Source organism: Eurypyga helias, unplaced genomic scaffold (assembly GCF_000690775.1).
Source record: "Eurypyga helias isolate BGI_N326 unplaced genomic scaffold, ASM69077v1 scaffold4336, whole genome shotgun sequence".
In the NCBI taxonomy this organism is placed as follows: Eukaryota; Metazoa; Chordata; class Aves; order Eurypygiformes; family Eurypygidae; genus Eurypyga; species Eurypyga helias.
Window position 1 is genome coordinate 99,655 of NW_010257090.1, and position 25,736 is coordinate 125,390.

The 25,736-nt window shown below is 40.6% G+C and overlaps 1 protein-coding gene across 1 annotated transcript in view; it reads left to right on the forward strand.

Moving 5' to 3' along the window:
• DENND1A (DENN/MADD domain containing 1A) overlaps positions 1-25,736 on the forward strand; it is a gene marked incomplete at its 5' end in the record, with an annotated part of 194,078 nt that overhangs the window by 93,773 nt on the left and 74,569 nt on the right. Inside the window, 4 exons of the mRNA XM_010153875.1 lie at positions 552-652; positions 9,462-9,507; positions 18,323-18,424; positions 25,540-25,665. Of these exons, the coding sequence (XP_010152177.1) occupies positions 552-652; positions 9,462-9,507; positions 18,323-18,424; positions 25,540-25,665 (375 nt within the window). The remainder of the gene's footprint in view (positions 1-551; positions 653-9,461; positions 9,508-18,322; positions 18,425-25,539; positions 25,666-25,736) is intronic.

Consider the following 25,736-nt stretch of genomic DNA (forward strand, 5'->3'; position numbering starts at 1 on the left):
GTAACAGAGAAATTCAGTGGATCCAATGATTTGGTGAAGGGCAATTAGATAAAAACCCCTTTTAAATACTAAAGATTTCATCGCTGTGTTGAGTATGATACATTCTTAGGAAACATTTGGCACTCACATCGTATCTTCTTGAGCTGAAGTATTTTTTCAGTTTGTGCTGTGATTTCAGTGCCGTTTTACGATATTTAATGAATGGTAATTACCAGGATTGGGGAATTTGCCTTTACTATTTTTTAATTCCCTTTGTGTTTTCATTTCCACGTTTCTGTTGGTTTACAGCACGCTGGGTGTTCTTTGCAGGTTTGGTTTGTTGAATGAATCATGTTCTCAGCTGTTTACAGAGTCGATCGAATGACAACCACCATAAACCAGTCATGCTTCATCCACCAATACCTTTCTTTTAACAAGAGCACTGTATATTTTTTAATAAAGCATGTTGCTATGAAAGCAGAATGGATTCTTTACTTTTTTCCTTCTAACCTGACCTTTTTAAGCTTGGGTTTTGTCTTATTTATGATCCTGTTCTTATGTGTGTTTTTCAGTTAACTGCCTGCATTCATGGGTCCGCAGCTATGCTCTACCCGATGTTCTGGCAGCACGTTTACATCCCTGTTCTGCCCCCACATCTATTGGACTACTGTTGGTAAGGCTATATATATGTATGTATGTATATATATCATATATGTGTATATATATCACTTAGATTCACAACAGTGTTCACATTTCTGTACAGTAAGTCTTAAGTCCTCTTATGGTGCAACTGGTACTCTAAAAATACACGGGCGTATTAAGGAAGCACCAACCTAGTAAGTAAAAAAAATGTATTTTGATGGCAAGATATAATTGTCTATCAGTATGTTGAAATACTCTAATATGAGTGGTTACTATGGAATGCTGCAACTTAGATATTGTGTAATTAAAGTCTGTCTTCAACATATCTGTGTTAAATGTTAAAATGTGAATTAAGACTCCAGTAGAGGATACAGTGGAGAAGATAACGTTCATTTTTCTGCTTTCCTGAACTTACTGGGGGTGGGGGAACGCTGTTAATTTTCCTGCGGTGATCTTTTATTACTGATGTGTGTTTAGAACATATTTACCTTATTTAGGTGAATAAATATAAACCTTTTGTCGTGGCTTAGCCCCAGTTAGCAAGTAACCACCTTTCTGAAACATATTCGTTATCGTAATATGACAAATCTTGGCACAGCCCACGAGCAACCTGCTGTAATGTCAAAGCTGGCCCTGTTTGACCAGGAGCATGGACCAGGTGCCCTCTTGAGGTTCTTTCCAACCTATTTTAGGATTCCACACTGTCCAGGTGCCAAAGTCTCCTTATTCACTCTGAGTCTGCAGATCAGCATGTTGTTAGGTGTATGTCTTGGACCCTGTGGTTAATAGTTTGGAAGCACAAGGAAAACGTGGACCTGCTGTTGAGTGGTCACGTAGTCAAGTGATGAAGGGGACAGAAAAGGCTGAAGGACTTGATGCCTTTGTCTTTCCTGCAGCCTTCCGGGTCTCCCTGTGTATCAGCAATGTTTGTGGGAGTGCGGTGTTGAAAGTTGAAAACATAGAAGCCGCCTCCCTCTGCGCCCCAGCATTTTAAAAAGTCCTTCTCAGGAAAAAACACACTTCATCTTACAGTGCCCTACGATCCCGTATTTTAAGTGTGGGCCTTGGCGTGGAGGTTGGCTGATGTTTTTCAGAGCACGTGTTCTGTGTGCTGTTTTCTCTGCATTCAGGCAAGACTAAGGAACCAGCGGGGGTAACGAGCATTTTTAAGTGAAGTGCTAGGAACTGAAACATGGAGATTTAAAGGCAGCTTGTTTCTCTGCAGATGATTTAAATGTTAAGTATGTGCCTGTGTGGAGGATACACGGAACGGAATCTAAAAACTATTATCTCCTGTAGAAATGAACCTTCAATTTCCTCGCAGCACAGGAAGGGCAGATCCCAGTCATTTGCACTGCCAGCGGGTGCCCTTTCTCTGCATAATGGGCTTCCATGGGTAATTAACACATGCAGGCTACTGCTGCCAGCCTTTTCTTCAGGTACACGCTGCTAGGAGTTCTCAGGACAACGCTGTGGACCACAAGAGGCTTTTACGCTGGGTTGGAAGATTAGGTATTCATCGACTTTCTGACAAAGACATGTTAAAAGGGGCTAAGTCCAGATCCCGCGGTTGGGAGCAGAGGTGTGCAAAAAGCAAACACTTGGGCAGTGTACCCAAGGAAATAAAGCCACAAGTCATTGAGCTCCACTGAATGAATTCTTTCATGGCGTAACACCCTGTCCATATAACGAATGAGCCAGCTAGTGCGTGAAAAGTATGATTTCAAAACGTGTAATTGTTGGGCAGATTGCAATTGCATGCTCCCAAATACAACAACTGATTACTCATGCCAGATACGAACTTTAATTGGAGAGGTAGCTACACACACCACAATTGATTGAATAAGTCAATTTAGCAACAATTTATGTGCCATAAATATATTTCTCAAAATAGAGTCCATCTATTTTGTAACCATGTGAACTTAGAGACGTCATTTTCGCCTGGGAGAACTGAGAAATCAGTTCCGTGCTCTCTGCTTTAAGGTGGTATTATTGCTTATTGGTGTCTGCCTCCTAAGAGAAATGACCCAAGATTATTTTAAATAAGATTTTAAAATAATTTAAATTATTGACTGGTTAAGAATTTTAAAGAACTGAAATGGAAGCAAAATGATGATAATGAGAATTCTTCAGTTCTTATGAATACCAAATGCCATGTTTGTGCAATTGACCGTGTCCAGTTATTGACTGGGCTGTGTGACGCTTTTGAGTCTTCTCCTGCTCTTTTGAAAACCCCAGGGGGTATGTAGACTCTGTTACTGGTCATCTTAGAAAGTTTTGGAAGAAGATATATTCCACCTGTGACTATTTGCTTTTAATCGTCCGAGTTGCAGTGGCAACTTCTCATGAAAAGGAAAGTTCTAATGTCCTGACTAATAGACTGACAGCCCCATGGTTGGGAAATTTGAAAGATGTTGCATTTCCTGGGGATGGAAGAGGGACACAACAATTACTGGATCTTTCCAGAGCTACAAAAAGGTAGAACAGCTCTCTTGGCAGAGGGCAAACGGGTGAAGTAACTCTCCTGCTGCTTGAAGATCCTTTTGGCCAACTTGGCATGAGAGAAGCTTAAGGCTTGGTGTGGGGAGTTCCCTGTAGCTGTTGAGAGAAATGTGCAGGAAAAGGTGGGTGATCGGATATTGTTACAAGTGAATGGCAGCCCCACCACCATGCTCAGTATGAGTCTGTTTCACTGTTGTTACAGCTCAAGTTTTTCTGTAGCATTTTGTCCTTTATTGACATTTTACACCAAGGACTTTGAAACGCTGTGCTTTCTCTTTTTTTTTTTTCCAGTTTGCTCTGTCAATTTTTAACTTAGCAAGCGGAAGGTGGGTAATTCCCATTCTTCCCATTTCCCTCTTGAAAGGATTTTAAAACACATTGTTTATGTTGACCTGCATTCCTCATTCACGTACCTAACCACAGAATAGAAACTGCCAAAAGCCTACAGCTTCAAGACGTTTGTTCTGGATACACTGCTCTTTGTACTGAGCCAACAATAGTGCTGGAATACCAGGTACATGGGGCTGGAAGGGCTTTAGCCATCTGATCCCTATTGCAGATTTTGGGTGGAGGAGACTAGAAATTGGTGGGGATCCTACTGTTACGTTTCACGCCTTAATGCACAATTGCTTGTTCCTTTGAATACATGAGGACACATATGAAGTACTGATGGTGGCTTTGTGGTTCGTTTTTTTTAAAAGAAAAAAATGTTCATGCCAGCAGGTGCCGAAAATACTGGTTAAAGAGATACTGCCACCAAGCATCAGTAGCCAAGCACATGCAACCACTTAAATTTGGCCAGATCTCATCCATCTATTTTGTTGTTGGGAATTTAAACATTTCTTGATGTGAAAAAAAACCAGTCTATTAATTTTCCTCACTACTACTTCCAGTTTGTTTTTCATGTGGCATAAAAACACTCCCACTGTGTCTGTTTTCTTCCTTTTTGCTCTCAGTGTCTGTGTTTAAAATTAGCCAGCAAGAAAAGCCTGTCTTTGCTGACCTGGTAACACAGCTCAGTATGTTCTCGAGGTCCCAGAGCATTGTCACTTGGGTTATTCTGTGGGCTTTTACCAGAGGCAACAGTAGATTTTCTAGGGTGATTAAACCAGCCTTTTATATTAGATAGACTGCTCAGCAGCCAACATTAATATATGCTGAGAGCCACCTTCCTCGAGCAGCCTGGCACAGCTGCCGAACAAATGTTCCTATTGGGGCAGTTTTTCCTTTCTCCGGGAGTTTTTTTAACTTCTTTTCTCCTGTTTTCTAAATCTGCATATAGTTCAATATGCTCCTGTAAGAAGGTGGAGGGGGTAAGGGGAGGGCGAGTACTCCTGCTGCTCGGGAAACAATTATTCCTTCGTCATGAGCCTCTTGGTAGGCATTTCGATTTAGCCTGGTCCATCTGTGTACTCACTAAAAGCTCTTGTAGTTGCTCGTCTGATTTCTGAGCTGTGTGTTTTCTGCATCGTTCCCATTTATGCAGTCAAGTTTCTAATTTGCATCAATTACCCCAATAAATTTTGGGTTGGATTCTGTTGCATTTCAATGAGTAATCTGAAGAGAGATGAGGCAGCCGTAGCGTGCTGCTGGTGTGACACAGAAGTCAGCACATGTGTGTCAGGACATGAACTTAGTAAATGTCATCTAATCAATTTTCCTGGAACAAGGAAGCAAAATGGTGCAAATCCCCGTGTAGCTGAAAACTATGAATGTTTCGAGATCCGTGGGCTTTACATGACTTTTCCCAGTGAATTGCAGTATTTTTTAAGGGTAGTAATTTTACTTTTTTTTTTTCTTCTTCACTTAAGAGGAAATGTCCCTCTATTTCACCTGCTTCTCTTCCAATTAGCACTTGCCCACCTCTTGGGAGCATAATTAAGAGGTCTCTAGTTAGCCTAAGGAAACGAATTAAAGAAATTGTAAAAATGCAGCTGTAATGAATGGGCAATATACAGCCATTAAGTCCACAATATCCATATTCATGCTTATGCACTGCTACTTTAATGATTTGATATTTACCTATATAACTCATCTGATTATAAATAACACTGATTGCGTTGGGAACCAGTGTAGCACAGGAGGAGTAATAACCTTTCTCTCTGTTCCAAAAGACTTAGGCATTTTGTTTAAGCAGTAAATATGCACAGTAGAAATTGATACTTCTTAATTTTGCACTTAACGGATATTGGCTGCCATCAAACAACTTTGAGCAATTAGTAGTTGTGATTGTAAGAAGCCCCGGGACTGATGAAGTGTCAAGCAGCAGGTAAAGACTGGTCTGAAGGGCAGTCTTATCTGTCCCGGGTCCCAGAAGGATTAAAGGTTGTTCGGGGTGTTTCTCCTGTTTATACAAGCAATGTGTCTTAGTGAACTTCACTTCAAAGTCTTGGAAATACACATCTAACCTGATAAAATATTAAAAACTGCTTGAGCGTTTCATGTCTCAGGACCTGAATAGCAGTTTGGAAGGACTGTTAGCGTGTGCTCTGCATGGGGAAGAGGAGGCACACAGTGTTCCCTTGCACAGGATGGTAGCTGAGTATTTAAGTAATGGCATCTGATTAACACATGATAAAGAAAAGGGGTGATAAAAGCAGTTTATGCAGCCTGCCATGAACCTTCAACATTGACTTTTAGGTGTGTTTCCTTTTCAGTCAGATTGAGGAGTTGTGACAGAAGAATACAATCTCTCTGGTAGATTTTATTGGCAATATTTATACTCTTTACCAGAAGTATTTTATTGAAGTTATTTATGACGTTTGCTAGTTGAACTTTTAGGAGTATTAGGAGCTGTCATGGTGAATTACCCAGGAAATATCTTTGCTTTTGCTTTGCTGTTCCTGTGTCATTGAACAATAATATCAGTTCTCACAAATAAAATGGATTTTGATAAAATAGGTATTCAAATAATTTGATTTTTGTTATCCGTGGAGAAAACACTTCAAGGCCCAAGTTTGGGTGATGAACAGTAATGGTTATTTTTAAGCAGATCTGAAAAAACAAACGTAACACAAATGCACCTTCAAATACAAGTGCTCCCTGGATGCATCACCGATCTGCTTTTCTCTGCAACCATCACCTTTCACACAAACCTAAACCTACATTCGTTTCCCTTGATTCTCTGCTGGGACGTTTGTAGAAGCCTCCCATGTGTCATCCCTCCTTGGTGTCTTTCAGTCACTGCCAGCAATGGCTTCTGGGGGTAAAACAGAGTTAATTCCTTTTCATGTATTCCCATAACTTGGAAATTCTTTATTAGGCTTCAGATCTATTCCATTTCGAAATGGTGTTTGTTTCTTCTGCTTCGTGTCTAAATTTGGCCTTTTTTCTTCATCCGTGTAACTCCAGGCGCCTTTGCCCAAGCTCTCACCCTTCAGTGTTTCCCTGCTGATGTCTGTAAGCCAAGCAATTGCTTATACATGGGGAAAAGTTCTTACAGGAATTATTTTCATATGGTTTTGTCAACCTTCTTCATTTACCTTTCACTTTCTTCATCTTCTCTTCTGCATCAAGCATCTTCCAGAGCCCTTCGTGGCCTGTACCTGCTCTGCCTGTCATGCTGTGCTCCGGTGCCATGTCCCAGGGCCCCGTCATCCAGTTTTCCCCCATATGTTTCTGTTTCTCAAAGAAATACTCAGTGTTTTCTCCTGCTCTCTGCCTCATCCCCTATGCAAATCTCTGTAGCTACGTGAAAGCTAACACACCTTTGCGAAACGAGCACGTTATATTTTCGCAAATTCCTGCTTCAAAGTTTCCTTTTTCCTACCGATCAACAAAACCTGAGCTATTTTTTGTGCCGGTGGGTGTGCTAAAACCACTCTATAGTATCAAATTGTTCCTCCTGCTTTCTCCTGTCTGCCCAAGTGTATGTGCTGTACAGCCCATTAAGCACCTGACCGGGTCCTTTAATGGTTAGTAGTGCGAGTTTAAAGCAATAACAGAAATAGCACTGCTAAAAGTCAGGTTGCTGTAGCCTTTAGGCCATCCCTGTAATAGCTTCATATGCTGGATTGCCTTTCCATGTAATGCCTGTCACTAGAAAACTGGAAAGATGATTCATTGCATCCAAAGCTGATCCATATCCAAAGTTATATCTTTCCTGTAATTCCTTAGCATCTTACTGCACGTGCGTGGTTTTAAGGGCTTAGGCACTTTTATTATTCTTTTGTTGATAAACTGGAGGATTGAAAGATGGCCACGATACAGTTAATTAACTTTTACAGGTTCGGATTTTCCTGTGCTGGGTGACAGACTCTACTTTTGGACATGTTAATAAATGGCTGGTTTTCTGGAATACTGCACTCTTCCTGCTTCCTTTCATTACATTAGCCAAGGTTCCACTAGATGAGACATTTGCAGTCTTAAGACTTCCTGCCGAGGTTCAGACTTTGTATTTTTGAGATTGAAGCTGTCGTGTTCATGAAACTACTTAATTAGAAACACATTCATTTCAGTGCGTACTGGAGGAGTCTTGAGCAGCAAAGCCAGGCACACGGGGAAGTTGAGCATTTGTGCAGCTGGCAGCTAAACCAATGGTTTATACTTTGAATGTAAAATTACTGGGTATTTTCTTGCTTCTGGAATGCGGCCATTGGAAATGAAGAGATGTGGGTGAAAGAGATAGCGTTTGTCACAAATAAAACATGCAAAATGACAAATAAAAATACTCAGTTGAGCAGCAATCCATATGTAATAAGTGTGTATCATGTTGTATGGTAAAAATTTCTGTCCAGGAACTTGGATATGTGTTCTGGTTCTCATCTGTGGAATTCCCAAGGAAGCAGAACCTCCAGGGTTTGCACGGGTTAGTTGCTGATGTAACAGTCCCTCTGGGCTGTCTGTCATACGGTGCCGTGCTGGGTGAAGCTTGCGCAGGGCGTTCTTGCCGGCCTCCGTGGCTCAGTAGGTCGGAATGTAATGTGGTACATGGCACTTCGGTGTCCTACAGTGAACCTGTAAGGGGGTTGTGAAGTTATATGTATTTAATGTCTTCAGAAAGGAAAAAAAGTGCTTTTGTGTAGAATGTTTAATCCAGAGGCTGTGTCCCAGCATCCAACAGAGCAGCAATTTCAGGGGGTGTATTAATAAACATGATAAATATTGACATACATATCAGTAAATACATTTTTTTTAAAAGGTACCTCTCATGAAAATGAGAAGCAGAGTGACTTTTGCTGGTCTGGTGTCTTGCAGTAGTTTTTTCAGCACCGTACTTCTCTTACTGAGCAGTAGGCAGTTTATAAAAGCAATATGGAAGATATTTTAATCCAAGGGAGTACAGTGACATTTCTCTCATTTTTTTTCATCTGAAATTGAAAATGAGCTCTTTGAGCTTCTGTATCCAAAATGAAATGAGGCTCTATTTTAAAAGTTGTGTCTGTCTGTGTGCTTTCCGTTTAACAGGCAGTATATGCCATATTTGCAATTAGCAGCTTTGGCATCCTCTCTGATGTGTTCTAATAAGCAGTGCAAATATAAGCTTTCCCTGATTAGTTGAGTGGGAGTCCTCTAATCAGCTTAATATTAGAAATACTGTATACACCAAGATACAACTTCCATTCAGTATTCTTCTCGTGATATATGGTCCATGTTGGTGTTTGCTAACATCAAGGGAGAGGAGATGGGAAAGATCAGTCGTTCTCTTAAATGTTTGCGGGCAGGTTGGTAAGAGCAGTGCCACCCCTGGTCTGAGCCTGCAGCCAGGGCCCAAAAACCTCCCGGTGGATTTGTGTTCTGAAGGGAAGAGTGGTGTGTTACATCCTGGGGACTCTGGAGTTTATCAGAATCCTCAGATGTAATTGTGATCTTTTTCTTTTGTAAAGGTAAATGTTTCAGGCTTTATACTTACATTATTTAACACCTGCCTGGTCCCATATTGAAAGGATTTAACACTCGTAGAACCGGGTGATAGGTATACATGAAATTAACCACCAAACACCACAACACGATCAGTGTTCTATAGAATGCTCTTAGAAAAGCTCTGTTGTTATTGCAATAACACACCTGGTTTGTTTTTCTTAAAAAAAAAAAACCAGTGTTACAGATGTGTTTAGTAACTGTCCTTTTGTACCTGCCTTGACTTAGTCACTTAGAAATTCTGGTGTCAAAAAAAATTAAAGTCTTACAGTAGTGAGAGGATATTGCATAGTAAAAAAAGTCTTTCAAATATGGAACAAAATTTTGTTCACATGTGGCTTGGTTTTTTTATATGTGTTATTTTTCTTAAGCAAAATCTAATCCAGTATCCTGGTATTTTCCTGTAGCTAATTTTATAAGTTCTATGTGCTAATCCGCTGTTCTGAGAATGTAAAACTAGGTTTTTTTCCTCTTTGCAGTGCCCCCATGCCCTACCTCATTGGAATACATTTAAGCTTGATGGAGGTAAGTCTTTCTCACCCTTTCTGTAACTATATATAGTTTTATGATTTAGAGCCAAATTCTGCAAGCAATTATACATTCATTCATATGCTTAAAAGTGAAATAATCCTGTTAATTTGGGAGTGCTGAGAGAATTGGAGCTAAGCATACATGAATAATGTTAAATCTTAAGGGGGTCCTATTTGCTACCTTGTACTTGCTGTTTGCAGTTCAGCAGTCAGCGCCAGGCTCACGTTGTGCTCCCCTCTCCATCCTGTTGCTTCATTTAATCAGTTTACTGCCTTCATTTGACTCTGTATTCACAAAGGCAGAGTCGGTATTAAACCAAAATGTTGACAGTTACAGTTCTCTTTCAGGCTTTTGCAGACAGATTGTAATTTTTTTAATGTTCGAAAGATCTGAAAAGAAGGAACTTGCTGTTAATGTTAACACAAAGCTGGCAGAAAACCAGCCCTCACAGAAAGCTTCACATATAAACAATTCAGAGTAATTCATTTGACTTTTTAAAAACTCTAAAAGTGGAAATGGCACATTTGCTTTCGGTTCCAGTACTGGTGAAACAGTGGATGACTTTCCTCAAAAGTATCTGGAGGACAACATAAGCTATTAATTTAGATCCCTATGAAAATCCTAGTCCTTATTAATTGTGCCCCTTTACACAGGAAGTCTGAACAACGTGTATGTGCTCCATGTGGGAAGAGGTATTTATTCCTGCCCAGAACGCATTGCCTCTTTGTAGGCTCTTAAATTAGCAGGCACTGTTGAACTGGTGGGAGTTGCAAATGCCCCCTCAAAGTTAATTGACTCGTGTCCCTGGTTTAGATACCTGTGTTTGGAGATGAAGGCTTGGTGTTTAGGATAAATAACAACTTAGAAAGCTGAGTTTTACTTCACACAAAAATATATATTACCAGAATATTTCAGCTTAAATTCTCTCTAAAAAAAGTGTAATTTCTCTGGGAATATTGATCAAGTGTATTCTTTCACTGGGGCTTATGTAGCTCATAATGATCCTCTGTGCTTAGACTACCATGAGTGTAACTTCCCCCTTTTTCCAGCATTAGTGTGTAATAAGTTCAGAACTTTTTTGAGAGCAGCTAGATGGAATATGCAGGATTTTTTTCTTCTTCCTTCTCATCCTGGGTACAGATGCTTTTTATGGCCTTTATATTGCTAAATAAAGTACAGAATTGCAGGACAATGCGTTAGTGAATATGCAATTATTTTGAAAGTCAACATGCACGTTTGTTTGCACATCACATGCTGATACTGGGGGATGTTTCTGGTAATTCCCCTTGACAGAACTGAAGTAAAATCTAGGAAGAAATAGTCTAGCCTATGTTTTGCGTATTGATCAAGAAACTTTCTGCCCCGTATCCGTACCAGGTGATCATTGGCATGCTTATTATGGTATCTATGTATGTGAAAAAGAAGGAGGAGACATGGTAGAGGTTGGATAATACCTCAGTACACACACTTGTCAGCTTGCACCGTATTTCTGCTCACAAAAAGCTGTGTGCTTAGCCTGGCAATGGGTGTAGAGAAGAAATTACTAATTACGCCTTGGAGTTGCTTTGCATGGTGTCTCACTCCTGCCTTGCTACATAAACCCATTACCTCTTCTTTGTCTGAGCTCCTCAGATTGCAGGGCTCTGTAGGCCTTCCAAACTCCATCTGCAAAAACTCAAAAAAGGAGTTGTTCTTGGAGAAGCCAATTTTCATCCGTTTTAGTAACTTGTGAAAAAATCTGTTTAGTACTAAATCCAGTATGGCTTTTGAATAGCCGGAGATTCTGGAACGCAGACACACTTTGGCAAAGTACAGTTATTCAAAGTGCCTTATGAAATAAATTAAATAAATAAACCAAACTGTCTTCTCCCTCTGCTTAGGGATGAATTGAATACTTCCAGATAGAAATGCCTCTTCCAGTTCACTGTGCTTTCTCCACTCAGAATGAAAACGAAATCACGCAGTGGGCTATTGTAGCTGTCTGTTGGCAAGTGCTGCATAATTTCTCTGTGCCTTGGGCTAAGGAAAGGTGACATTTGTCAAATGAGCTAGGCAAATCCTAGTTTACCTCTTTTCCTGGTTTTGATGCTGAAAGCTTAGTCTCTTTGTTCTGTTCTTGATGTGTAGGTATAAAAATGTGTGGTTTATTTGTTAGCATAACAACTTAGTAGCAACAGAAATTTTTTTCTCACGACCCAGAAGTTGCATGTTTTTAAAAATGCAACGTGTTTATTTTTCCATATGAAAATAATTTTATAAACTACAGCCAAAACCTACTGTCATTATTCAGTATTCATTTTTCTTTAAAAGCTGAAATTTCAGCAAATAGATCTTTAGAAGTGTTTTGTTAATCCACGTGTTCCAGTTTCAGGCTATGGGATTAATTCCCCGGTCTATTGGAAGTTAGGGCAGGTGGACTCTCCGCTACCGTAGAGCCCCAGGGGGGTAACTGCAGTTCTCTGTAGGCTCACGGTTCTGCTCCAGCAGCTCCAATTGCCGAATTTGTCAGAGCTGTTGGTGGAAGCCTTAAACTTGCGCAGAGAAAACTGCGGCGTAAAGGGGAGGGTGACTTTGGAATGGAGGGAACAAAATACTGTCTAGCTTTAGCGTTGTTTCTGTGGGGTTTCGCTGGCCCTATCTTGGAATGGGTCCTCTGCAAGAAATACAGTAGAAATGTTAATGATTTTAAACAAAATACACCCTATCTCTCACCTCAAAAGACTTTTGCCAACCCACTGCGTACAGTTAGTTTGCAGTTTCCCGTGTTACACGGGGACTCTGTAGAAGCAGCAGTTATTTTAATGGAAAATGACAAATTTTTCTTATGATTAAAATATCAAGCATATCCATTGACTGTTAAATCTAATTTGCTGTGACTGAAATGTTCTCCAGTGAGATAAGATAATCTCCTGTTATAGGTCAGAGGGCTCCAGCTGATTTATGAGGGAAAAATCTTGGTGGAAAATAGAGAGCTGTGTTTTGTTCCCTGATTTTTCAGCTTTTCTATCATCACCTAGTTAGTCATTCTTTATAAGATTTCCATTTAGCAATCCATAAAGTGACTTCAAAGAAGGCTAAAAGTTTATAAGCTGTTGGATAAGCAAGGCTGGAGCTATCACATGAATAATGGAACATGCTTACGGAACTAATTGAATTCATATTAGATGAAGATAAGTACTTAGTGCTGATAAATAATGAGATGGGCAAATGAAACGCCGTGAAACGAACACATCCCTTTGTAATCTTGTTTGGTTTTCTACCTGTGTACTGCATGCGACTTTAGTGTTCAGATTCTATTAAACTGACCTTTGTGTTATAAGTGGTGTCAAACGTAGCCGGCAGCCCTTTACTTCGTCACATGAACGGTTGTTTCAGCAACTGTTTCTGTGGGGAAGGTTGTGAGTGCGAGGGCGCTGATGGAAGGGGAATGCCCTTGACCCAGCGGACTGCCTGTTGGAATTCGGCACATGCGGTTTGGATTAAGGGCTCGGGATGGTTCAGCTTAGCTGTCAGACACTGAGCTCTGCCGGGCCAGGCTTCCAGTCGTGCAAGTAACAGTAACGCCCACCCGTATCATGCTCTGTTTGGGGCGCAAAACCAACCGCTGGAGCTAAAGCTAATGATTAGAAAAGCATTTCTTAAACTTTTTTTTTTTTTTAAATATTCCAGTCACTCAAGGACTTTTTGTGGGACTTCAGAGTTTTAATTCTTGGGAGATTGTCCAGGATGAATCTGTGTGTGAAACTTCACACAGCATTTGTCAGAGTGGTTTTCTAACATCTCTCCTAAGCGTAAAGAACAGTTGTGCACATCGCTGAACCTATCTGAGCAGGTTTTTGGTTTATTTTAACCTGGTGTGGGTAAGTATGTTCATGTTAGGCAAAGAAGGTTCACTAAAACTCACGGTGTCTTTAAGATGCCAGGACGGGGCAGCTGATCGCACGTCGTGTCGATAGTCTCTCCCGCGTGTGGACAGAAGGATGCTGAGCTGTGCGTCCAGCCCCCTGAACCCCACCATGAACCCCACGCTCGTATGCTGGAAGCACTTTTTGGCATATTTACCTGGCCTTTTTCAGGCAGACATGAGGATGCTGTGTTTGTGACCCACTCTGATGGCGTGCCGGTAGCACGCACGGGGTCTGAGCCGGCGGCTGAGGAACAGGTTACATCAGCTTGGGCTTAGTGCTGGCAGTGCCACGTGTCTTCCTCTTGCTGCAGATGGCTCCCTGAGAACTCGTTGACCACTGGCAGCTTCCAGTGGTAGAGGTAATTGTTAACTACGTTGTTTTGAGTGGAGTGAGGAGTAATATTTAGCTTTTTCCATCCATTTATACTTAGTAAATCACTACCTTTTCCAGTGGTAAGTGAAGAAGTGTAGCTTTTTTACAGGGTTTAAATGAAGGGGTTATATTTATATACACACACTTAAATCCAGGTCTTAAAACTCAACGTAATTCAGTCACAGATATTACAAATACGGCTGTACACGGTTTCAGGAGTATTGATAAAAATGCATCTAAAACCTGACAAACTACTTAGGGAATTCTCTTTTACTCAATTATTGGAATAAAGAAAATAACGGTGTTTTAATAAGAGATTCACTGTGTAGGGGTGTTTGAGGGGTAAGTTTTCAGAGGCGCCTAGTGTGATGCCAGTAAGCGGAGAAGGTTTCCGTCTGTGGTGAGCAGCAGTAGCGATGTTTGTCACTCAGTTGGCAACAGCTGCTTGTGATAAGGATCTTGGGAATCACCTGTAGAGGCTCCGGGGCTGCACATCAAGGGTGGGAGATGGCGGAAGAGTGGGAGATGCACAGGAGGGGGCAGCCGCCCACCTGCTGGGCCCGGATCAAAGGCCTGGGAGGTCAGGGGGCACATCCAGCTTAACCGGAGTTGTCTGTGGAATAGCTATTTCAGATTGTAAATCTAGGGGTGATTTCATTAAGTCCTTCTGGCTGCTGTTGGGGCATGAAATAATAAAATTTTATATCCGTTGCCTTTCCTGCTTCTGGCAGCCAGATTGACACATTGTTGTCTGCAGTGTTGTGGTGTTTTTCTTAAGAAAAATAAATGGACTCTATTAACTAAGTAGAGACAAGTCGTTAAGCAAAAGAATTTTAGACCTGTGAATCATATTTTCATAATAATCTCAAATATATGTTCAAACTAGCTTCTAAAAGTGATCATTTGTGTTCAGAGTTTTACCTTTCCAAAAGAATTGGCAGAAGGTACATTTTTCTCTTTTCTGTTACAGTTTTTGATACACTGGTCACATTAGTGTCTCATTGTGAAGGCTCATGATCAACTTGCTTTATGTTATGGCACCAATTTAGCCATAAAGTTGGCAAACCTGGTTTTCAGAAGGGGAGGAGGGTGTGTTTGGGGTTTTTTCTTTTGAAAAGAACGACTCTATAAAATTGTTCATCTAAAAGAAGTTTAACTTAAGATTTTTTTTTTTTTATGGTAGGAAATGCAAAAACTGCCAGCTGTAGACAGTGATAATAAAATAACATTTAGTATAAACTGGTGTTAATATTATTGATGAATATTGCTTGTAGCACGTGATCCGAGTGAGACAGAGGAGCGCCCTGTAATACTCCTGTTAGAATATGCTTTCTCAGTGTTTTTGCAAAGTTTCACATAAAACATTTAAATTACTTCAAGTGTTTGGCTGCTTGTGAGCGGGACAGACGCACTAACTGCTGCTTATTTACTGACCTGGTGTTTAAGGCCCCCTGGAGTTTGTTTGAAAAGTTAAGAGATTTTCACAGTAAAGGTGCCATTTCTGAAATTTAAAGTGCTCTTTTCACCAGGAGATAAGTTCTCTCTGATTAAGTCAGTAATTCTTACTAAGCCATGTTTATAGAGGCCATAAACAATGGGTTCAGTGTGCTTGTTAAACCAGCTTTCCATACCTCTCCACTCTTTTAAAAAGAGACATTTAAAATAAAAGGCAGGTGTAGATGTTGGGTCGATTTGTTGGTTTTTAGATGATTAGTTATGGCTACAAGTAATTCAGTAAGGACAGTTAAGAAAGGTTTGCAGTATGTGGTGCACATTTTCACTGAATCACTTCTTTTGACTCGGCAAACCCTCGGTCCGTAGTAAAATTAGATAAGGAAACTGTAATGTTCATAGTTCCTCTTGCTCTTTGCTTCTCTACCTTTTTTTCAGCAAAACATGAACATACTGAATATAGTCCATTTTCTTCAGGAGGTATCACTTGTAAAATTTCGTTGGGATAATGAGGAGTTTGTGCAATGTGGACCGTGACTGTGTATGGCTTGGGGGCTGTCCCTTCATATTTTGAGGAATTACAACATGCAAACTGTACCTGTTAAAATGATCAACTTGTAGTTGTGATTCATAGAGTCCAATGGGACGTGAAGTGAGAAATCATAGAATCATAGAATGGTTTGGGTTGGGAGGGACCTTAAAGATCATCCAGTTCCACCCCCCCTGCCATGGGCAGGGACACCTTCCACTAGACCAGGTTGCTCAAAGCCACATCCAGCCTGGCCTTGAACACTTCCAGGGATGGGGCATCCACAGCTTCTCTGGGCAACCTGTCCCAGTGCCTCACCACCCTCCCTGGGAAGAACTTCTTCCTGATATCTAATCTAAACCTCCCTGATTTCAATTTATACCCATTACCCCTTGTCCTGTCACTACAGGCTCTTGTAAAAAGTCCTCTCCCAGCACCCTTGTAGGCCCCCTTCAGATACTGGAAAGCTGCAATGAGGTCTCCTCGGAGCCTCCTCTTCTCCAGGCTGAACAAGCCCAATTCTTGCAGCCTTTCGTCATAGGAGAATTGAGAAATGCAATTGGATGCTGGGAAGTTTTACTAAAATTCCAACAAGAGAGTGTAAATGCTTTTATTTCCAGTTCACTGGGGCTGATAGGCACTATGTTTAGCAAAAGAGCCATTTGACTATTTGGCAAAAGCCTGTATAACTATCTGACAATACCTTTATCAAAGATTATAGTGAAATAAAAGGTGATAAAACCAGATAAGGATTAAGATGAACCGGTCAGTCTGCATTTCTCTTGGATGAGCCACAACTGGACCATTGAAAAATCATATTTTTTCAAATGCATTGCAAGACAGATGCTATAAATCAAGTTAGTCTCAAGTGTTTTATTAAATTGCAGGCTTTGTCCCCAGAGAAATGCACTGTCTTAATACAAATATTGAGAAGTTTTAAAGGAAGGTTGTGCTCCTGGCAGTGCGAAGGAATAGCATAGGGGAGTTTAATATTCGCGTTCCTTTCAGATACAATTATTTCTGGGCCATATGTGGAGATGATTATGTTGATCAGCGTTCATAGCCCTCGCACCGTGAGCAACATGCTTTTGTACTCTACTCCTTGGCACGTATCCTCTTGTCACAAGCCTATTCTTTGCTACAGAAAACCCCAACATTTTGCTGCAGGGAAGGTGCAGATTCATCACCAAAGTTACAAAAACACCCGCTGACAAGTTCAAGCCCGTTTGTTGCTTCTTCAGCAAGAATCAAGAGGTTTTAATTCCTTCTGTCTTGTCCTACTAGCACTCGATTTTGACAAGCTTCTGGCTTTGGTTAAGTAACATTGCAAGAGCTTTTTGTTGGAAATTTTTAGACTCCTCTGAGTATAAGTGAGATTTTTAATTTTCTGAAACAGGAAGGAGCAAATCAGTTTGTCTGGTGCTTCCGGACTCCTAGAAGGAGCAAGACTCCTGGATTGCTTTAGAGTTTATCAGATGCAGCCAACAGAGTGACCTTTGGTTCCTGAAATGTAGAGGAAAGTACCTGGTTTGTCATGCAGTACTTGTGCTTTTTATATGGAAAGCATTAAAAGTAATATCCTTCCATTTAAGTTAAAGAAATTTCACATGGAAGACCTAAACTTAAATGCCTACAAAGTGTTTTTTATAGTCGTTGGATTTTTTTTCCCCCCTAAGTACACGGCAGTTTTCTTTATAGACAGAGGACTGAGCCTTGAAAACTGAAGGTAATTATTTAGATGCCTAAGGCTCAACTTTGCCATTGTTTTAGACCTTCAGTTCCTTTCTTTTAAAGGAAACAATTCCCCCCACCCCACAAAACCTTAATTAAAAATTGAGTATGTTTTGGTTCATTTTCCTCCTCAGTAACTTGCATTTGGTCCCACGTGTAGGTGTGGAGGTACGTAAATGTTTGTTTGCAGTGTCACTGGGAACTTGGATAATTACCGTGTTCTATAGTGCACTTTTTCTGATTTTGCATTTTCAGAGCTGTGTTTGAAGAGGGCTTAAATATGTATGATTAGTCAGTCAAAGAAAAAAAAAAGATGCAACTCTCCTGTTAGTGGAAAAAGTGTTAAAATAAATATTTAAATGCTGCTCTGTTTCGTATCAGTGATTCATTTGCTGTTTAAGCAGGGAAATAAAGTCTGCCCATGTTTACATATGCTTAGATCACCAATATTCTCTAGACACTTACTCTAAGGTAATAATGATGCTTATTTTGAGAAACGGGTTATGCTTTTCTTCGCTATGTCCGTGTACTGCGACAGATGATGTAAACACTCAAACTGGGACTCTCTGGTTCCAAAGCGACACTGTGCACCGTGTTAAGAACTCCCCTCTGCAAACTGAAGGTTAACTTCTTGGCATTGTAAAATGTGAATAAATAAAACAAATGATGGCAGAAGTACAGGCATGTTGGTACTTTTTAAAATGCCTCAAGTTTTGTGGTGTCACGATGTTCTGCCATCACTCGTGTCCTTTGTGCATAAGACTTAACTCTTCATATTGTGTTTTCCTTCCCTATTCTTGAATTTTCTCTTTCTTAGAAAGTAAGAAACATGGCCCTGGAAGATGTAGTGATTCTTAATGTAGACACCAACACACTGGAAACCCCTTTTGATGACCTTCAGAGCCTTCCTAATGATGTGGTATGTATGAAATTATTTGTTCAAGTGTTCTATTACTTAAAAGTGTAAATCCTTTTGACCTGTTTTGGTTTGTAACTGAGGTGTCTCATTGTGTTACTCTTGTTATTATGAGTAAACTGCTTTACCTCGATTCGTTCCTGTTTCAAAGTGGTAAGCAGTGTTTGAACATTTGCAGACATAGTTTTCATTAGGAGACGTAAAAATAGCTATTGCTCACATAAGATGGAAATGCAGCAGCAACCTCTTCTTTTGGAAGCGCATGTCAGGTTTCAGGTCATCTAAAGAGTTAAGTCTTTTATGGGTGAAAAAGACAAAAAACCATACAGGTCGTGGTCCATCTGAACAGGAAACAAAAATTCCAACTTCTTTCCTTATGGTGTGAAAAAGCCCTACTATTTGGAACCATCTTTATCCATTCCATTAGGGGAAAAAAACCAAACAAACCTGCATGCTTAGATAACTTTTGTTTCCAAGTGAAATTGTGGGGTTTTTTCCTGTGACTTCTTCCAGGGGAGCTTTAATGAACTTTGTGCATTTTATATCCTGAGACGACTTCATATTCCCTTCCAGCTCAGTGCATATAGTTTGGAAATTCTTTTCCCCTTCAAATGTTTTATTGTTAATTTATTCATCTTTTAATAACTTGATAGAAATGTTGTACAAATACTTGATCTTTCCCTTTAATGAGCCAAAAATACATCCAGCTTGCTACTTGCTGCTGTCATCATCTTCACCAAAGAAGCTGAGAGGGAAGAGCAGTAAAGCGACTAAGAGTGTAAGAAGCTATTTTTAAGTCAGAGGGTGACTGTTTGGGAGAAAACGTCAGGGGAAAATCTGGATTTCTTTTACTAGTTCAAAATATTGTGCTGACAGTTAGATCTACACCTTTTCTGTGCAGCTGAGAAATAAAATTGATATGCCGGGAGCTCGATATAAGCTGGTCTGTGTGAGGAAAAGCTCAAGTAATGGGGGATACCCAGTGCCTCTGACTGTGCCATCTGGTCACTTCCTTGTGATCTGTGGTGTGACCCGTCTGCACGACAGTGAGCTCCGGATGAAAGGTCCATCTTGACTGGGAACGTTTTGGCTTTAGTCAAGCATTTAGTCTATAAAAGTAACTTCCATGAATTTTTCTGGCTTTATATAGCTTTTCATTTTCATTTCACTCCCAGCATCCAAGTCTGCCAGCTGGTCATCACTTGTGCCATTATCCCAACCCGGGGAATGACAGACTTGTAAATGTCCTGGAATTATGTAAGAAATGTCTGGATACAGTGAGTGCAGGGCCTCAAACATGGATATGATTTGTCAACAATCAAGTATTATATTAGATTTTATGAGACTTCATTAAAGGAACTGTTGTAGGCGCACTGTAGAACATCAGAAGAGACTTCACCAATAAACACAGAACTTCAAGCTTTGGAATGTAATAAATTTTAAGAGACTTCCTTCCTTTCATTATTTACTTTTACTTCACTTTTATAACAGTAGAGAGTTGTGTTTTATTAGTTCAAATTTCTTGATTCAGTTTTCCACAGGTTTATTTAAAAGCTACATTTTATCTTGGAGGATGTTTGGAGCATAGCAGAGGAAGTGCTGCCAGCAAATTCAATTAACTGGCATGGCTCACAAATAGCGTACATGGTGTATTTTTTTTCACAACTGCTATATAAATACAGCTGGGATTAATATTTGTCGCAACAAAGCCTTAACTTGAATCGTGTTGCGTTGTGTAATTAGTGTTTGGGATCAGTGTTTATGTCTTATTTAGCTTTGTTTCATTATTTCATTTACCTAGATAATGAAGTATTCTCCTTTAGGTCTTTTCCTTTCCTTCCGACTGCTTAATATTTGGCTTTGACCACTAGAGAGCAGCTGCTCTTCTTTGCAAGAATTGAATTTCTGTCAGTTCTTTCATGCATCATGTGTTTGGAACTGTAAGTGGATCAAGTTGTTCATCTCAGCAGGGAGACTCTAAAGCCAATCCATTATACTACTTTTTTTTTCTTTTGCTTCCCGGGGAGGATGAGGAGATTCGGGGAGTGTCTCCCCACTGGTCTCAGTCTAAATAGGTGCATTTATAATCTGAAAAACGAAAAATGTCTTCAACAGTTTCATAAATGGCTGTTATGTCGAACTATCCTGCCAGTTTTGCTGCTTAATGTGAACAGAGCGATTCATGCGCTGCTGAGTAGACATAAAATTTACTTTGCTAAATTAAATCTATCTGTATTCAACACTGAGGAAAAACATCTTCTGTGTGATGCATTCACCATCGGGTAATTAATCCAGTGGAAAATTTTTAAAGCTGTTTTTCCCCCCTGTCCTCCAACAGCTTTTTTAATCGAGTAAAACAATGCCATGAAGTCCTAGGATTAGTTTAGAGCTTCAGGTAGTGAGTTGTGCTTGAGTTCCAGGATGGCCATGTTGCTCCCTGAACTGTTTGTTCTCGGGAATCTAGAATGGACCATTCATTAATCTTTTACTCCCAGGATCCAAATGAACATAGGCTGCAGTGAAATGTCTTTCCAGTTAACATTTGTGTCAGAGGAGCTGGGTAGCACTGAGACAGTTCCAGCAGAATCTGATAAAGACATTTCTTTGCCCTGGTTTCCCTCAGCAGTACCTGAGAGCAGTCAGACCTCTGGAGCTCTTCAGGTCAGGTCCCTGAAAATCAAGGTGTGTACTACTGTGTTACCGATGAACCATTTGAAATGTGAAAAATGGTCCCTCCTTCCCCTTCTGCTTCTGCTATGTTACTGAAAATCTGGCAGCATGAGAACACCCTGGGAAGTAACTTTCCTTTTAAAATAGTCAATATTAAAAAAAGAGATTTATTAAGGACTGTGATTACAATAAGTGCATCTGCTGCTGACAAGTCTCCTACACCACCGTCTGTGTTGCAAGGAATAGCAAAGAGGGGGTAGTAATTTTTTTTTTATGCAACCCTTATGGATTTTTCATGTATTTCCAAATAAGTGTCATCTTCTAGTCTTAGTTGTAGTCAGAGCTTCATATTACAAGGAATAAAGCATAAGCTCGCTCTGTCAACTTGTAGTTTTTATTAAATGAAGCCCTGATGCAATGCAGTGTACTGCGCCAAAGAGATCTTGCATATCTGACGGCTGTGAGAGTATTGTAAATTTGCACTAGCCTATGAATATCTTCAGCTGTCAGTAATTTAGCTGTGTGTGCTACTGTTGTCCATTCATTAGCAAGTTACCACAAGTAGGAAGCCTGTGTTACTGGTTTTTGCTTAGTGGGAAATTAACTGCTTTCAGGACAGCGAGAACTACTAAACTACAACTCTGTAGCAGAACCATTTTCTTAAAGGTGAATCCATTTTTATTTTTTACACTGTGTTTGCAATAGAATGTTTCTTGCTTTATTCATGTTGACAACTGAAAAGCCTTGGACCTAATTAAAAGAATTTCCACTAGCACCTTTACTGAACCATTTCATTATGCTGCATTGCACAGATTGCATTTTGAAACATGGTGATAGTTTAAATCTGACCTTTAAACCTGAACTGCCAGAAGTATAAAAATCTTCTTTAAAAACACTCTCAGGGTAGACTGCATGTATATGTGTCTGTTTGGCTAGAAATAATCTTCATATTGAGTGGTCACAGTCTTATTTTTTAACTGCCTCTTTAGGCAGGAAACAATCATAATTCTGCTTCTATAATCCACTTTGTCTTATGTACTAATTTATTCCAGAGTAACCGTGATTTTTTTTTCTTACTTGTTAGTCTCTTTAAATATGTTGTCGTTAACATTTTATTTTTTTAAAACTGACTTGCCTACTGCAATAGGCCTGATTGAAAGAGTAAAAGTGTGCCTATATAAAGCAGACATCCTGCAGAGTTCAGTTTAGTCTTAGAAGAGAGCAGTGATCTGAAAGCTGAAGGAAATAGCCAAATACCTGTCAATATTCTGCTTCTATGGCAAGTAGGGAAGCTGAAACACAGAAAGGCTGTGACTAACCTCCAGAACTTGAGTTTGTTGTGAAACAAAGCATAGAGCCTCTCCCTTCTATATAGATAGCAAGTACTTTATCTTCACGTGAATGTTTAAAGAAAACCACTTATCAGAATGTTTGAGAGGGATTTGGAAGTTACTCAGAGCTACAGACATTTTCTTGCGTTTTTAAGAAGTACCTTTAAGTGGTTTACATGAGTTAATATGGGAAATAAACGCATACTTCACCCCTACAACATCAGACTCCTTCAAACATGGAGAAGTGTGCTGTTTGGGTTTGAAAAGCTGATGAAGCTTTTACTTTTTAACTGAGCTCCTTGAGAGACATTCTCTCAGTGAGTAGGAGCGAGCTTATTTTATGGGCATGATAGAATAAATCTGTTATCATGTATTATGTTAACATGTGCTTATGGGCTCATTAATGCATGGCTCATTGGCATAAGCCACAGCATTCAGATTTACAAACAATGCTGGACACGCTCTTGCTTATTTCTGTTACGCTAAATAACTGCAAGGAATTTCCTTCTACAACAGAATCTGCAGAAAATTTAAAAGGAGATGTCTTTGCAGCTGTTTTGGTAAGCACAAGTGCAAATATAACAGTTTTAAAAGAAGAAAAAGTAGTGCACAGTATGGATCATATATTTAACACCTATATAGCGAGATGAGTTGTTTTCCTGCCCCCACCCAAATCTAAGACTACTAAAAGAGGAAGGGAGGGATGCTGTCAGAGGAGGGATAGAACTGGAGCATTCGGGAATTGTTGCTCAGTAAAATCAGCTTGCTATTTGCCGCCAAGGCAGGCTGGTAGCAAAACCCCAAGGCGGAAAACACTCAACTCCTCTGGACGGAATTTTGAGATATGGATGAGGCCAGGATAAGCTTTTGTTACAAGCTGGAGGATCAGGGGAAGGTCCTGAAAATTAATTTGAACATTTGTACCATTGGCTTATATTTAATGAAGCATTCTTCACACTCAGAAAAGTTAGTTATGTTCACTACAACCGAACCTGCTTATTCTGTAAATAATATTCCTACAGCGTTTCTTCCATAGGTGAAGTATATAGACCTACCCGATGGAGTTCTTCAGAACAGCACTTGAAAAAGGAACATTTGCTAGATATTGGTAGAATTATTTCTGTTAAATTCATAATATGGATATTTGTGGAGTCGTTCATGTTCTGCCAATCAAGATGACTAGGGATTTCCTGGCTGTCTGCTTTCCTTCCTAAGCTGTGGCTCCTTCCTGTCGTCCGCGTAAGGCATCTCATCAAACGCTGGCTTTGCACGTGGTATGACCGCGTCCTCTAAGAGGACTAGTTGGATTTCTTTCAAGGATCAGTGCCCAGATTGTTGTTTTTGTGTCGCTCTGTGTTGTGTCAGATGTATCTCAAAAACTTGTCCTGGTCCTGTCTGCAACACCAAAAAATTGCTGCTGACACAACTATTTGTTAATGATTTAACGTAACCTATAACCGCTGCAGCGCAGGCACAGCCAGCTTGATGTTAATCTCTGAAAGGTTTTTTTATCTCCTTTCCCAGCTTGTGTTTGGCAAAGAAAAATGCTGTCACTGACAATGAAATATAGATACACAACCTTACTTCAGTAGTCACTGAGCTCTAAGCTCTAGAAAAGAGACATGGAACTAAGTCACAACCTTCTTGTATGTATGAGAAGGTCTGAAGCAGAGAACAGTAACGGATAATTCCCATATACTTTAGCCCATGGTGTACGCAGAAAACAAGGAACATTCAGGTGATGTGATGTGGTTTTAACTCTGCCTGCACAGGAATGTGTTCAGTCAGTACTCTGAGCTGTGATGGTGTCTCTGTGTAAACGGTATTGGGACCGTTGGGGCGGCTCTGAGGATCCTGAGGTGATTAACCACCTCCACGGGGGAAGGGGAAGGGCAGGGCGGGTTAGGGAGGAGCCCGTCTGGCACAGGTGGTTTGGATCTCCTGAGAAACAGGAAGAAAACCCCCTCAGATCCTGGCCATTTGGCAGGACAGAACGTCGTCGTTCTGAGACTTCTAAGGAAAGGCAGGTTGAATTTTCTGGCTTGCGCTGGGTGGCGAGGCGTTGGCGGGGAGGCTGAGGGCCTCTGGGCAGGGCTGGGCGGCACCAGCCGGTTCCAGCTGGTTCCATGGCAGAGCCCTGAGCAGGCCGAGGCCATCGGCGGAGCTGGGGCCTGTGTGAGGGAGATGCCACATGGCACTGAGGAAGGTTGTGAGGAGGAAGGAGTGGCAGAGAGGAGCTGTCGCCCATTGCCATCGCCCTGCACCTCTCGGGGAGGAGGCAGGAGAGCTGGGAATGGAGGGGGGATGGTGTTTGAGGCGGGAGGGGAAAGGTGTTCGAGTTTCTGTCTTTGTGTCTCACTGTCCAACTCAAGTTTAATTGGCGATAAATTAATTTTCCAAAGTCGAGTCTGTTTTGCCCATGCTGCTAATTGATGAGTGATCTCCCTTTATCTCAGTCCACAAGCTTTTTCTTCTGGTTTTCTCCCCGAGTCCTGCTGAGGAGGGGGAGTGAGGGAGTGGCTGGGTATGGGTCTGGGAGCCGGCCAGGGAACCCACCACATGCAGAAACAAATCTCCCATTTTGTTATTTTCTGTGAAGTCTGTGAAATACAAGGGAATATAGCCTTAAAGAAAAAAAAAAACCAACAAAACACCTTGTATTTGTGGCATACAAATTTCAGACTTGGAGAATTCGTTCTTTGCCTTGATGGTGATAGATGGCCCGACTATGCAGGTTGGTTTCTCTATTAGTCTGACGTTTGAATTAATTTGGCGGAAGTTTCTTCATGGATTCTAATGCAGAATGACACAGAACTTCATGGTGTACCTCTGAAAGAGTATTCGTCAGCATGTTAACAGGGGATTTTAAGTAGGAGGGAAGGTGGAAATGAAGCTTTTGTTTTCCTATGGGTTTCTGAATAGAATCCAGTCATATCTCAGAGAAGCAAAACAGCGTGAAAAGTAGTGCTGTTAGAACTGAAAAATTAAATTCTGAATTCACAATGTCACTTGTTGTAACTGCTGCTGTGCTTAACACGTTTTTCATTTAGCTGTGCCCCAATGTGTTAAGCTCTGTTTGTGATGTGAGACTGATCTAGACCTGTTGTGTGATTTCAGGTTTCTGCATTGAAGAACAGATTGAAGAAAGTCTCTACAACCACTGGAGATGGTGTTGCAAGAGCCTTTCTAAAAGCACAAGCATCTTTCTTTGGGAGCTACAGGAACGCCCTGAAAATTGAACCTGTAAGTAGGAAATCAGTAGGCATAAGATGTAAATCTGGAGCTGTGGTGGGGTAAAAAAGCTAAGAAGAATT